The sequence below is a fragment of the Brienomyrus brachyistius genome, chromosome 15 (genome assembly GCF_023856365.1).
Source record: "Brienomyrus brachyistius isolate T26 chromosome 15, BBRACH_0.4, whole genome shotgun sequence".
Classification (NCBI taxonomy): domain Eukaryota; kingdom Metazoa; phylum Chordata; class Actinopteri; order Osteoglossiformes; family Mormyridae; genus Brienomyrus; species Brienomyrus brachyistius.
The window spans coordinates 11,478,087-11,494,049 of record NC_064547.1 but is presented as its reverse complement, the minus strand read 5'-3'; the positions used below and the strand labels follow the sequence as shown (position 1 = coordinate 11,494,049).

Below are 15,963 nucleotides of genomic sequence, written 5' to 3'. Positions count from 1 at the left end.
GTTTTGTGGCATGTCTAGTTGGTTTGTGCTACCACACCTGCTGCTACTGTATAGCTCTAGGTATTATTTGTTGGTATACCAGTGGCTTGGGTTGCTGCTAATGCCCTATGCTATTGTAATTGGAACAATGTATGGATTGCCATTAGCGCGATTCATTGCTCCTTTGCATAGTTCTGACCGATTATATCTGTCAGATATAGTTTAGGTAACATCTTTTGTTCACCTTCTGTTTTGATCATTTTTAATGCCTCTAAAAATTGCTCGGTGAATCTGATTTTTACACTGTTTCATGTTTGTGTGTTTTTCTTTCTTTTAAATCCCGTGAAATAAATTAGATCATTGGGTTTACAACAGCTGTTTCCTGCATATACTGTTTATTTTTTTTGTACACCTGCGGGGGGATGAAGGAGGGGTTTAGATGTGAAGTATAGTATTAGGGTTCTCCCATCCTTGTAACTGGCAGCGGCATAGTCATTATTCTGCTCTCATAGTAGAGGTCACATATTGTTTTTGTGATAATGGGATCCATCAAATATCAGAAAGTGTGAACACAGTAATCAATAAAAATAAGGTATCCTGTACACAAGGTCAGCATCTTCTGCATTCACCTTTCCCTTTGCGGCATTGCTTCAATTTTGGTGCAATTTGTCTCAAAATTTTAACATTTCCGGATTTCCACCCATACAGTACAATGTTTCTGTTTTGGAAAAGATCTGACATAATTATTGAGTTATCATGCCGACAAGATCAAGTGTTGATCATGCCGACAAGATCAAGCAGCTTAAATTTTACTGCAGTTTGTCTCAACATTTGATCAGGTCCTGATCTTCAACATTACAATGTATCTGCAAATGTTAAAGAAGATCTCTAAGTTATCCCAATAACAAGACCAAAAATCTTTCTTCAAATCTTTCTTTAGTATCACTATGCTATGATATTTTCATTTTAGTGAAATTTGTTTAAAATCTTCACCTCTACAATGTATCTGAAAAAGACCCATGACATACTTTTGGAGTTACTGTGTTCACAGGCCAAGTGTGTTCAGCACCCTCCCTTTCCATCCTTTGCTGCCACACAGTGTTACTGCTTCAGTTTGGGGTCATTTGTCACAAACGATACAGTATAGATTTTCATCCATATACAGGTGCCCCCCATTTTCCCATCCTCGTTATATTCTGTAAAACGGGATGTTAAATGTTTTGGATGTTTATTGAATATTACCATAGTCACTTAAAAAGATATACTACTCTGCCCCGCCATGGTTTAAGACTCCTTTAATTACTGTAATAAGTAGCTTAAATACTTTGCAGATAGTGTATTTCAAACTTTATTATGGATTATTAAAGCACAATATGAAAACATTTATTATAGTACAGTACTGTACAATAATTCTTCTTATCTTTTTATCTTTTATAAAATATGAAATCCTTACCTTGCATAGTAAACACGAAACCCTTACCGTGCCTACTAATCAAAGATGTATCGTGTGTAGCACCTACTGTACTGCCTGCTCATGTGTTTTACAGAACAGTGGCCGCTACATCTAGCACTAAAGCGCAGATTTAATTTTTTATTGTAATTTTCTAGGCCACGGATGGATGTTAAACAGGGGAAACCTGTAATCCTTATGTAACGTTTTTACAGTAATGATTTTGACATCTCATTCACAAGCTCATGTACTGTCACTCTTTCCTTTTATTATTCAATTTTGAGATTTGTCTCAAAAATTGAGCAGTTTCAGCATATTTCCAGTTAATATGTCTTAGCTGGGAGGTGTTGAAGAAAGCTAGCCTTGAAGAGCCAGACGGAGGAATGCTGGCACATGTTTTCAAGGAGAGGATATGGTATGTGAATGCATTGTGTAATCATACTTGGGTTGATGCTTGTTTGGAGTAATGATCAACATAACAAGGCATCTTTAAATCGGTGCTTGGCCTAAATGATCCTGTGTAAATGTGGGCCTCTCTAAAGTAAGCAATGGACTAACTAATTATATTATGTTCTCATATTACTGAAAGAAATGTAGAAACTTAGAATGAAATAAGGACATAAGTCCAGGAAATGAGTGTTTCAAAGCAATAATTAGAACAGGGATCTTACCTCTATCTGTAGCATTATCCCCCCAAAAAATTAAAATTGACTCATGGGCTGCACATGGGGGTATACCTCTGTCAGAGTTTGAAACAGCTTGAAGAGAAATACTCAGACCTATACCCGAAGATGGTCTTCACTCTACAAAATGAGATGCTTAAATGTTATTAGCTAGGTATTGTAATTCATTCTAACATGCAGCCCCTTTTAGCCCCTGTTAGTTCCACTCGGACTTGATGCAAAAATGCCTAAACTAGGAACAGCAATGTTAATCTAAAGAGCAATATCCTGCATGTGCCACGCACCCTGATTATCCACGTGTGCTTCCCTGATCTTGCCCGGCTGTGTCCGATTATTTTCGCCCAGTCTTGTCTATTTCAGTCCATGTCTTGCCTTGGTTTTCGTCTGTCATTGATGTTAGTCGATGTTCTGTCCTGCTCGTAGCCGTCTTCCCTATAATAAATCCCCGTTTGTCCCGACTTTCGGCTACCTGCTTCTTCCTGCCCGCTTACCTGCCCGTCCGCTTACCCGCTCACCGCACAAGCCTGACAACCATGGTGTAAATAGTAGAAAGTTTTTGTATACTGATATGTGGATCTCAGTGAGAATTATGCTGGATAATTCTAATCTGTATTTTATGACAAACTTAAGGGAAAAAAACATTGTGACAGGCATGTACAATTTTTTTCTAACCTTTCAGCATGGGTCCATATATGTGCTGTAGGTGTATGTGTATATCTTGTCCTGGAGTGGCATATTTAACTATGTGACATGGGTCTATCCAGACTAAAAAATAGAAACTAGTCCTGTCAGAAGGATCAGGCTGCAGCCCTGCAGGGAGTGGCCCAGGAGAGTCCTAAGTCTAATGCTTAGTACTTTCAGGAATAACTGCCATTATTGTAAATTATAGCAAGCTCTGGCCTTGTAAAGAAGGTAAGGCACTGGGAGTTGTGCCAACTTTCCACTCTCTACTTTGTCTTTGTGCATGTGGAGGGCCCAACTGAAGCATAGTTATTTACATGGTTCTTGAGGATGAAGGATGTGCCACGTTGTCACAAGATTGACAGGGGCACTGTGGTGAGGCAGGCAAGTAATTCAAGCTGATGGTTGTTTTGATTGGCACAGTTTGCTTGCTTCAGCTGCACTGTGGGGCCACTCAGAACTGAATTTGTATCAATTAGTACCAGTGCAGGGGAGAGCAATTTAGCATGATTCTGTGTTGACATTGGCAGGCACTGTGCTTTTTAATGTTTTTAGGAAGCAGAGGCTCCTGGGATTGCTGCACTGAGAGAGTGGTGTACACTCGTGTTATGCGCATGTTACAGTGGCTGTTTGGGATTATTTGGAAGTATATTTGTGTGTTTGTGTGCTAGTTTAGGTGGGTGGCTGTTTTTTTTTCTTTTTGGTCTGTATGTGCGCTTGTCTGTCCTTGTTAATAAACAGCGCGAGTGTTACCGATAGTGAGTTGCAGCTGCAGGTTTCGCATGAACAGTGTTTTCTGTCCACGTACCCTGGTAAAAAACTCCCCAGAGTTGATATTTGTAACGTCGCGTTTCAGACAAGCAGGCAGACAGAGGAGTAGAGCTGTAAATACGGGAAAACGGGGTTTATTAAGGGCAGACGAGGAAACTCGGCACACAACATCAATGACGGATCTGGGGTTACAGACTCTGACGTGGACATAAATACACAAGATAAGCCAAAATAACAGAATATAGGTGATCACAATCGGGAATTCACATGAGGTAACGAGGGGGGCGTGGCACAGAGGAGGATTGTATGAGCTGGGCGTGATAATATTGTCTAACATCGGTAAGGTTAACTAGCACCAGAAAAGGACAGTTGCTCCTGAGATTGGTCGATATTGACACCATTATATACAGTCAACTGTTTAAATTTGCAGGCAACACCAAGATGGGTGGTATAACAGATACTAGCAGCACAGAGGCTACAGTAGGATCTTGATTTAATTTAATTAGTACTGAGCTGATACCTAGAAGATGAATTTTAATATAGACAAATGTAAGATATTCCATGCAGGGAGCAGAAATATAAAGTACAGATATCTTATAGGTTCCACTGAAATAAAGGTAGCTGATTATGAGAAAGACCTCTGTGTGTATGTTGCTGCTTCCATGTCCCACTCTCGCCAGTGTGGGGAAGCAATTAGAAAGGCCAGTATGATGTTGAGTTACATCTCTAGGTGTGTGGAGTTCAAGTTAATGGAGATGATGCTAAGATTATGCAATTCCTTATTAGGACCCCACCTAGAATATTGTGTGCATGTTTAATCACCTTACCTTAAAAAGGACAATGCTGCCTTTAAAAGGGTTCTAACAGGTCTACATACTGTCCAGCCAAATAGTTACTTCAGTATTAGTTCAAATACAAGAACTTGTGACCATAGGTGGATATTAGTGGGAGAACATTTAAAACTGGATTTGAGAAAACATGTCTGTACAAAACATGTGGTTAGAATATGGAATAGTCTTCCTGTTAGTGTAGTGCAAGCTAAAACCCCGGGTTCATTTAAATCAGAGTTGGATAAGATTTTAACAACTCTGGGCTATTAGTTGAGGTCTCCCCATACAAACTTGATGGGCTGAATGGTGTGTGTAATTTTTTATGGTCTTATGTTAGGATGCCACTAGCTGAAGTACAAGGGAAGAGACATGAAGGGACAGAAGATAGTCCCACTTCCTCTTCAGGACACTTGGTTAGTCATTCCTTGCCCTCTGCCCCCCCCCCCCCCAGGTTTTCACTCATTTAGAAAAACAAGGGTCATGTTGATGTTTCAGAGGCAGTTGTGAGGACCAGCCAGGTCATTTCTGACTTCCAGCATGTTTGCTGATGGGCTCTTCTGTTTGTGTTAACCATTGAAGTGGTTTTAATGAAAATGTTATTTACAAATATTTAAGCAAACCATTGCTATTTTACTTTAATGAACGCCACTTTATTAATATAACTGCTCTGTGTACCGTTGGCTATTTTATATGGGGTATAAATTGCATTTAAATGGATGGTGTGTTTTGCCATGAAGATCATGCCATGCTTTCACCAGTTTACAATATCAAGCTTTGCATTTTCTCAGAGCCATGATCTCAAAAGGCCTGCGCAGAAGAAATATTGCAGCTGACCCAAACTTACTTCTGTTTCCCCTATTTATATACTACCAAGGTAATGAAATGCCATCAGAAATTACTGGAGGAATGGGAAGTGAATGACATGGAGCTCAGCTGTTGCCAGAGGGGTGGCAGCTCTTAGTAACATGAAAACAAAGGTTAAGAAAAATGGTTATGATTTGTGCATTTTCTGTCTACACTGAAGCATGAAATAGGTTTCTTTGGGGTCAGAAAGCAGAGCTGAGATCTCCTGGCCTAAATCATGCAGCACACTGGATCCGCACAGTTGTACTTCAGAAAAAAAAATGTACTGGAACACCATTGGATTATTTTTCTCACATTAGAATTCATGAGAAGAAAAATTCTTATCTGGCCCCTGTGGTTTAGCAGAATTCCAACGATATTTATCCCTCTTCCAACCAGAACATTGGAACACTAAGAGTCCCAGTGAGAAAACCCTGCTTGTTTCTCCTCATTTGCTTTTGTTTTCTCCTTAAGTTGTGACCTTTTCTTCACAACAGTGTGGCATTAAGGAAATACCCCATTTCTCTATTGCTTTGCGAAATATGTAAGAATTCAGAGATGTGAGCAAGATATGGACACTCAAATAAGACTTTTATCCTGATACACAGCAATAAAGGAATTTGACTCATGAGTGTTGATACTTTCTGGGGTCCCACTCCCTGATCTACGCAGAAATATAGCATTCAAACTGTTTCCCATTTTTGTTTACTTCCTGAGTAATGAATATGTTGAACTTGAACTCTGAAACCTTTTTTAAGGTGTCTTTCGAGTGGTTAGCAGTAAACTGTTGCATTTTTCTATGTCCCTGGAAGATCAATTGCAGAAGGAGTTGCAGGCAAGGAAAGGAGGAGTCAGGCACTCATGGAGGCAACACTGCGAGTTACAGGAAATCATTGAAAAGTGGGATATGCAGGCCTTGAGACAGCCATACTCCACTCCATCAGCTTAAGAGCTAAAAGGCCCAGAATGGTTGATAGTGACCACAATAGCGTGATGAAATGATTGACCAATACAGTATATGAAATCTCTACTTAGGTCAATGCTGATGATAGTGTTACAAGTTCTGAAGTGACCTGACGGAATGGAGGGATCTGAGCTGTACATGAGTAGAGAGCTATAAAAACTACACAAGTTTTGGTTTTAAGACAATTGATAGATATTAGTAATTTCTGTAGTTGTTCACGTGGCCTTTTATTGTTTCTGACATAGGCATTTCATTTCTTATATAAAAGAAAGATTTTAAAATATATATTGCGTATATTTTAAAAGCCAAATATTACTCTCTTACTGTAAGCATCTGCTGTACTTAGGGGAATTCTCTGCAGTGGGGAGCTGTAGTCATGTCAAAAGGAACAGGTCACTGCTAAGGGTTATTCCCTTCCTTGAGCCCATCGATTCCAGACCCCTGTGTGACCCTGAATAGGACAAGTGATTACTGAAGATGCATAGAGATATAATGCTTCTGTGTTATGAACATGTTCTCATGATCTTGTTGCTACCTGAGTACAGACAGTAATATGAAGAGGGCTAACTAAGAAGCCATGGTAAGCTGTAACCCTCAACACCTGCTTGAGGAGAGGAAGTATCACTCAAATGTCAAGAGTTTGCATTGTATTCCTCTATTGTGTGATGAAAAGTCATAAGATTGCATGACACATGACAGAGTTGGAAAGAGTGTTACAGGAGCAAATGAGGGGGCTGGATCTGGTGAAGCACTTATACCAAGGGTACACTAACCTCAGAGACCTGGAATAGGAAGTGGATAGCTTGGCCTTCTATGATGTGCACCACACCCTGCACATGAGCCATATTTACATTAGATCTTTCAGAGATGTATTGCTAGTCAACGGTATACCAGTTTTTTTCTTTATTGTACTGTATATTATTCTAAAGTGTCTGAGGTTTTGCACCAGATAACCCAAAAAGACTTAGTTTCATAGTTCATGTTTTCAACCAACATACTAACGCTGCTCATTCAAAACAAACTACCATTTCAATATCAATTTCAATTTGGTGTGAGGTCTATTTCTACAAACAGCTGTAATTAGGACTTGTTATTGTAAGGATGGACTCTGAGCCTGTTCTGCAGCCATGTCCCTCATCAGGTCTCCCTCTCCAAAGTATTTTGTCAGCTGAGTTCATTCGTGCTTTTGGTTTCTGTTAATTGCTCAACCAATATAACGGTATACTTAAATGCCCACCAAACCTTGCATAAAGTTGACAGAAAAAAGGTAATATTTATGTTTGTATGAAGACTGACAAATTAAACAAGCCAATAAAAAAAATAAACCTTTGGTGATGGGGTATTTTAATCAGTTTTGCATTCTGTTGCGATACTGTATATCTCTGAACCTCCTGGGTTTTTGCTTAGCTTACATATATTAGACTTTTGAACCTTGGATTCAGAAATGTTGCTGCTTATAGGCAGTGTACATTTTCAGGTGGTGACCTGGCTGTTAAATTGTCCAGTGATATTTCTTCCAGAGTCTTTGCCAATGGATGTGAACTGTCAGCCAACTGCAACCTCACTGCATGTTGTAGGTTAAAGAGTTGTATGACCTTTAAAAAAACAAAAACATACTGTATGATAAATGGTAACTGTACATGTAGTAACTTAAGTCATTACTACTGCTGTAAATTTAGTCATTACACTTTGTATTATGCATTTCAGAAAGCTGTATGTATAGAACAAACACACCTTAGAGCAGGTTACAGAAGTTCCTGCTAACAAACTGTGTTTTCTGCCTTGAAACCAGAAGTCTCAAGTGACTTCAAAATGGATCAATCTCATGTGCCGAAACTGGCATTTCTTGTGGCCTGGATCCCCGCTTTTCCCTGTGCGGATTATGCTCCAGGGGCGGCATGGTGGTGCAGTGGTTAGCAGTGTTGCCTCACACCTCTGGGACCCAGGTTCGAGTCTCCGCCTGGGTCACATGTGTGTGGAGTTTGCATGTTCTCCCCATGTCGTTGTGGGGTTTCCTCCGGGTACTCCGGTTTCCCCCCACAGTCCAAAAACATGCTGAGACTAATTGGAGTCGTTAAATTGCCCATAGGTGTGCATGTGTGAGTGAATGGTGTGTGAGTGTGCCCTGCGATGGGCTGGCCCCCCATCCTGGGTTGTTCCCTGCCTCGTGCCCATTGCCTCCGGGATAGGCTCCGGACCCCCCGCGACCCAATAGGATAAGCGGTTTGGTAAATGGATGGATGGATGGATTATGCTCCATTTGTGTGGTTTCTCCTGTTCACTTACCCAGTGAGTTTGAGCCCTGATCCCTTTCCCAGTGTGTATGTGTGTGTGTGTGTGTGTGTGTGTGGATTAGGTTAAAATTACATTGTGGGGACCAAATGTCCCCCACAATGTAATAAGAATCTGTTTCTTTGACGTTTTAGGGTCCATTTTTCAAGTCGCCGCAAAGATCTGTGAATGTAACCAGAAAAGTAAAAATGCCAAAAGTCTCATATTTTGTTTGGTTATTTATGGTTAAGGTTACGGCTGGGTGGGGGTTAAGGTTGTCATGTTGTGATTAGAGTTTTCCCCATCAAAATGAATGGGAGAGTCCCCACAAAGATATAATTATAAGCCTGTGTGCGCGTGTCTGTGTGTGTGTGTACTGATTTTTAAAAGTCACCCTTCACCCCCAGGACAGACCCTTATTTGCTCTGCATTTGGATCCCCAATTCTCGAGGAGTTATGTCACAGTTATGGTGTAATAGTTGAAACAGGAATTAAAATAATTGATGCATATGATCAAAAGCATAATGATGATTTTTTTTGTTACAGTGTTGTATTTTTTCCAGAATACTTCTGTCTGTCCATCTTTGACCTGCTTTGTCCTGGTCAGGATCACAGGGAAATGATATCCTGGTAAGGGATTTCAGTCCATCATAGGAGACACACACACACAATTACCCTAAGTGCATGTCTTCAAACTGGAATGCCCAGAGAAAACCCAGGCAGAACATACAAAATCAACACATGGAGAGCAGAGGTGGAATTTGAACCTCCACGGTTGGCGTGAGGAAAAAATGTAACCCCTGGAGCTGCACTTCCAGAATATTATAAAAATCTCAATCCATGTGTTGTATAAACCTATTTAAACACTGTGGTTATCTGTCATTCTTTTTATTAGTTCTTAGAATTCTCATCTTGAATATGCCAGTACTTTACTCATAGAATGATCAATTCTTTACACTGAATGTAAAGGGTGATGGCTGTCAATTTTTAGGTGTGTGCAGTAGTGACTGTTGGCGTGAGAATCTTGGACAGACTTCCAATGGCATCTGGAGGCTGAATACTCCGAGTGATTAAAAATGTTTTGACTTACCATCTGGAGATGCAGCTGTAGGCCCAGATTAGGTCAAGTAAGAGCGGAAGAACAGTCAAGTAAGGACCGATGCACTACCTTGCAGATGAGTGCTGTGAGAATGGAACTGGCCTAAATCCAGGGGAGAGAGATCCAGTCATAATGTTTTCTCCAATGATTTCAAGATGCTTCAGCTAAAAATGCATTTATGGGGAGTCTGATAAGGGAAAAACCATGAAGGGCTACTGTGGTACAAATTTTCATGTTCACTGGAGTAATGTGCCACGACACACAGTTGATCACAGTGAATGTACTGTATATGTGACTTGAGAGCCCTGCCTACTGCATTCATCAGATCTTGCACTTCCAATTCCACTTTGTCTACACTCTGTGTGTATGTGCATTCATGTAATAACATACTTGCAGTGGGATCACATATAACTTATTTTGGAATTTACCCAGAAACAAAACATGCTATTTTATGACTGGCTGGTAGGTGGCTAATAAAGTTCTTGCAGCAGGATCACATATAACTTATTTTGGAATTTACCCAGAAACAACGAATGTTTTTGGATTGGCTGGTAGGTGGCTGTTAACGATGGACAGCTATGAACTCAGCGGAAAACTCCAATCTGTATCCCGGTGCATCGTCCATGAATTCTATACAATTTGACACCTTGGTGGGCAATTTCCCGTATTTCTCAGCGTGAAAAATACAAGGTGTTGTGTGTGAGCGTGTGAACTGGTTGAAACGCATGTGTCTCTCAGTCAATGTGAGAGACTTGAGAACCCCTCTAGTCCTACTCATTCAGAAAGTGCCAGCTAGATTGCTATTCTTTAATTATGGAAACAAGTTTCCTGTTAAATCTCAAGGTCATGTACATCTCGGCCCTATACATTAACAGGGTGCATATTACTGCTGCTGCAAACAGTGATGGTAAATTTATTTGTTATTAATGCCCTGCTGTGAGGTGGAGGATCGTGTGTGTGCATGGCCTGTGAATGGGATTGTCTGGGTCTGACTCTGTGCTGATTAGGGCAGGGCCTGACTGCACTGCAGCCAGAGATGCAGCAGTTGCAAGTGGGTTGCAGAATGAGGCTTTGTGTCATGTTTAGCAAGGAAACGCGACCCAGATGCAGGCTGTAATGCAGGTTGTGCCTCACTGGGAACTTTATTAAGTGGCTGAACAGAATCCATGTACAGGAGCAGCAACTTGTGGGGATTGAAGAAGCACAGGTCTGCATCAATGTCAAGCACCATATTGTTTACAAGAAGTGATTTTTTTCCTTTTGAGTTCAATAATGAGCATTTTATTTTGTCTTAGTATATGGTTTAGGTTTATGAATTATTATAATAATAGCCACTGTTCTTTCTAGAGTCAATCATCTTTGTTAGATTTAGGGGATGTTCCATATTATAAACAACCTGGATTGATGCCAAACATGAACGGTGAGAAAATAAAATATGATAATACAGTCACTGAGGCCTGGGTGCTGCTGTTTGAAGTCTGGCAAACAATCCCCATCTTCTGGGACAGCATAAATGATCCTCTCCCATTAGGATGCAGATTGTCCCGCTAATGAAAACCAGACTGTTCTCAAAAGAAGGTCTCAATTATTCAAAAAGGCCATGTTCTCAGATGCATACCTCTAACTGGTGGTTTAGGGAGATCAGCCTGCGATAGATTACATCCCCTCTGTAATGGATTGGTGACTAGAACCAATGAGATTCTAACATTTTCATTTTGCTTACACAAATTCTCCTTTAATACCTTTGATGGTTGGGATATAATAGCATCAGTTCCAGTGTGAATGTCCAAGGTGGAGATGTCATTGGTGGAGTGTTAGTCCAACTTCGCCGATGTCAGAAACTCTGACCCCAGGGAAGCATTCTACAGGAACTATTGCTTTACAATTGTTACAGACTCTAATGTTTCTGGCTATCGAGTCTCCAATTATTAGCACCTTTTCTGCTTCAGCAGATGCACTGTTGAGAGCAGAAGACCTGTTGTTATGCAAAACAGCTGACTGGTGTGCAGGAGCTGTCGGCTTAGAGCTCCTAAGAGCACATCTGACCTTGACTCAGGACTAGCGAGTGCTGGCTACTGGGGCTGCCTCTGAACTGAAGACAATCAATCTGCTTAAGCTCCAATAACATACTAATTTACACCTCCAATATGCAAATGCTGTCCTCCAACTCTACTATATCTAAACATTTCTGGCATACGAAACTATCGGGAATTTCGGAAGGGCAGTGTACACTATGCATGCCACAGGATTTCGAAAATATTGTTGCCGAACACGTAATCATGACTTAAGGCCCATTCATACTTTACTTTTCTGTGTGCGCTTTCAGTCAATACACAGGGTTTGCTCATTTCTGTATTCTGCTTGTATTTGTGTTTGTTGTAGTGTATCTGCCCTCTGCTGGGCTGCTGGAATATCATTGCTATATGCAAGCAGCAGCAGCGACCATCTGCATCCACAGACAAATGCAGTATGTACACATACATGCACAGACCGTAAGCTCACATAGAAAAGTAAAGTATGAAAAAGGCTTTACCTTTACATTGGTTGTTGGAGATTGTCTATGCACAGGGTAGGTGGTTAGTATATCTGAGTTTGGTGATTTATAGTAGAGTTTGGTGATTTATAGTAGAGTCTCTATGCCTGTGATCGGAAGGTCTCCAGTCTGAGCCCCGGCCTTGATAGAATAGTCATGTCTGTGTGTCATTGAGCAAGGTTCTTACCCACCAGCTCTGTGGGCCCCGCTACAGGTGGCTGCCCTTCACTGCCAAGCTTGCTCTGACCTACATATGTATCTGTCATGGAGAATATCCCCATGGGGCTCAATAACGTGTCATTATAAAGACAATATGTATTGCAAAATAATAGCAAGGCAAGAAATATTTTACTCAAGAAACGAGAGAAAATCTCTATTCCAATTGAAAAAAAAATCATTCACATTCTACTCGATTTACATTGAGTACACTGCTACTAATGAGGCAAAAAAACTCATATAATGTTAGTCAAATAACATGCCTAAATGCCATGGGTATGCACAATACATATAGGCATACAGCTGCAGGCACCCATGCTTGGAAAATCAGGAGAGGCCTGCTATCCACTTCCCATCTTTCACCTGTAATACCCTCAGTGATATGTACTGCACTGATGAGCCCTCCCTCACCCTCATACAGGTGCTCACATTGGAGAAAGAGATGTGAGGGTGGCAAGCTGATGTGAGCCAAACGCTGCAGCCAGGAATTTAGCGTAGAGTGGTTTTGAAGTGAGACATGTCAAACAGGACACTCTGTAACAGGTCAGTTCAAAGAGGCTCTATGCCTATGCATGCTGCTGCAGTGAGGCTTACCTCTGGGAATCCCTTAATCCGGGCACAGGGGAAGACACATCCATGGTGTAAGAGGTTCTGGCAAAATAAAAGGAGAAACACACTCAGGTCAGGGAAAACATGCCAGGAGAAGCACTGGAATTCAATAATCTGGCAATTTCATGAAGACAAAAAAAAAAACACTGGTTTTGAATTCATCACTGTGGGCACTTTGTTTAAAGTATTTGAAAAATCCATAGTAATTATCTTGGAATTACTTTTGTTGCTTTGATAGCTTTTCCAGGATGTTGTTTTTCTAGTTGGACCTATTTGGAGTTCATAATTATGAGAAATTCTAGTTCACTGTATACGCAGTTCATTGACTCTATAAAGGAAAAAATGAGTTGGTGATTGATGAAGTTACAGTGTCCGGTACACATTACAGATTAATTTGGATTCAGATTATGCATTGATGTACAAAAGCAAAGCAATACAATGAATGTATATTGTGCAAAATATTCCACCAGAGGCTTTATTCAGTTGTTTTAAACAGTTCTGAGTTATCTCTGAAAGAAATGTATGTGTAAATCAGTAGTAACCTTTTGTGTTTATAAATTATTAGTCCTTTCTTTTTCTTAACATATGTTTTAGTTTTGTAGCCTGTTATGCACTTTAAAATAGACATCTTTGATTAACTCTATATCAGACTTAAAATTTTACTCAATACTGAACTTCTTGAAATCAATGAAAATTGTATAGAAGTTTTATTTTCTTTCTTTACACAGTCAGTCTAAATTCGAAATGTTTCTGTACTCATTATGTGCAGAGCTTTGGTTCTAAATGGTTGTTCTTTGTGTTTGTTCAGCTGTTCAGCTAATATGGTCCAAATTGCTGGGGTAGCTAAACCACCAAAAGGGTTAAGAAGTGAGGGAAAAGCCTTGTCAGGGCTCCTCTAAAGCAACTCTTTGATTATCATAGCTCCACCCAATGCTTATCCAGTTACTAGCTACACTGTACTCATTGGTTGTCACGATCTAATTATGCAAGGTAGTGAATCCCTTGGGGGGTGGAACTAGGAGTGAAAGAACTCTTTTGGCAGTCGGAATAGAGCTTTTATTGAGGATATTTCTAAGCTAACCATCAGGGACCGAATAGCTGGACTGTAAAAATTTCACAGCTGAATCATTCTTTTTTCATTCTTACGTTCTTTTCTTCTGTAAGATCCAGTGCAGCTCACGAAGCAGAAGCAAGCAGAATGCAAGGAACCTTCGCCTTAGTTTTGGAGTATCAGCCCCAGTGAGAAGAGCAAATATTCAAAACGGCAAAAGAAGACCAGAAAACTGAAACTGTGCTGAAGGAGGTGGTTAAATCTCTGGCCTTTTTGAGTGTTCAGCACCCTCATATTGCCCTCCCTGCACTGTGCACAGGGTCTCATCTCCATCCCTTGCCTGGCAATTGTGGAGATGGGGCTGGGTGTCCTTGTGCTCTGTCTCTGTACTCTGAGCTGCCTGGAGCTGCTAGTTGTAGTGGAGGCTGCAGTGCCCCTGGAGGACTTCTACCCATTTGGCCTGGATGAAGGGGATTCCCTAACCAACAAGCAAGATGATGGTGGCTCTGGGCTTGTACTAATCTCTGTGGAAATGCCCTTCTTTGGTGACAGACACACAGGACTGTATGTGAGTAGACCTGAACTTTATTTGGGGGTACCTCTGTTGCTGGTGTAGGAGTGGAGCAAACTGAGCCAGTTTAGTTTGTATAATCTTGTCACAAAGCATTTCTTTGTGGTAGATTTCAGATTTTCTGTGAGTAAGCAGAAGTGTACAGCTGCAGTGTAACAGTAACAAGATCCATGTGGCTAAAATACTGGTGACTGATGGAAAAAAAAAAATCATTTTTGTATTGTGTTGATGATGTAACAAAGCTCTGGGTGACTGTGGAATGAAATGTGTGCACAGGAGCATGGGAGACTGTGAATGTGAAAACCACAGTAAAGCATGCTTTGATCAGAGCTCGTCATGTATGAATTTCATGTTCAGCACATTGGAAACCAGATCCTTTAAATCAACTCCATCTGTCATAGAAGTGCATCCTCGGTTGCCTTTAATAGAAGTTCCCTTTGCCTTTCTAAATACCTCTAACATTATGCAGCTGAAGTTACCTGCACTGTTGAATGACAGGCATTCAGTGTGAGCTAATGCCCAGAAACATCCCGAAGTCTAAGCAAATGCAGCTCTGAGGAACATACATGTCAGAACCAAATACAAGGCTTTCAGTCAGTAATAACATAACAAATGATCTTTGTTTAAATGTAGTCGTATTCCCTTAACTCAGTGTGAGCACAGTAACTCAAAAACATTATGGTAGCAAAAAATGGGTAGTTTCACACATTTGATCCCATTAGTACAATAACTCATAAAGTATTTCACAGATCGTTTTCAACCACTGTTGACGTGTTCTAAGTTTGAAGGTCTGGATCTGATCAAAGTTTGAGACAAACTGCACTAAAACTGAAGCATCACCTTATTGTGATAACAAGCAGAAAGGCAGCCTCAGATACTTGATTTTGTTAGCATGATAACTCAAAAATTATTTGTATTTTCCAAACAATGGATGGGTAAAGTGGATTGGTTTAAATCAAACCAATATGATAGCAATGGTGCTTGTGGACAGCAAAGAAAACAATGAGATGACTAGAAGCTTATCTTCGTGAAGAGGTTCAATCTATGTGTTATTATTTATTATATTTTCTACATTTGATCTTTCACGGATCTTATTACCACTTCATAAAAATATTATATGGATGAGAATCTACACATGAACATCATCCCCATGATAGACCCCAAATCAACCCAAAACTGGAACTGCATGACAGGGGCCAGCAGAAGATCAAAAATGAGGCTGCAGTGTGATGTTGTGAATGCAACTATCTGACATTGAAACGTTTTTCATGGATTTCCATTACAGTCAAAATATATGTATATAATACAATTTATGTTTTATATGGACATGATGACCATGAAAAGTGAAGGACCACATATACTTGCGACATAATGTACAGCAAAAATATTGTAAAACTGTGTAATCTACTCAT

At 40.3% G+C, this 15,963-nt stretch overlaps 1 protein-coding gene across 3 annotated transcripts in view; it reads left to right on the top strand.

The window, feature by feature from the left end:
* The first annotated feature begins 13,990 nt into the window (after positions 1 to 13,990).
* The window catches only part of sned1 (sushi, nidogen and EGF-like domains 1), a 39,186-nt gene continuing 37,213 nt past the window's right edge, over positions 13,991 to 15,963 (top strand). For all 3 annotated transcript variants that reach the window (XR_007382470.1, XR_007382469.1, XM_048975861.1), the window contains exon 1: positions 13,991 to 14,548. Coding sequence is in view for 1 of the 3 variants with exons in the window: in XM_048975861.1 (XP_048831818.1) it covers positions 14,336 to 14,548 (213 nt within the window). In the remaining 2 variants the exon portion in view is untranslated. The remainder of the gene's footprint in view (positions 14,549 to 15,963) is intronic.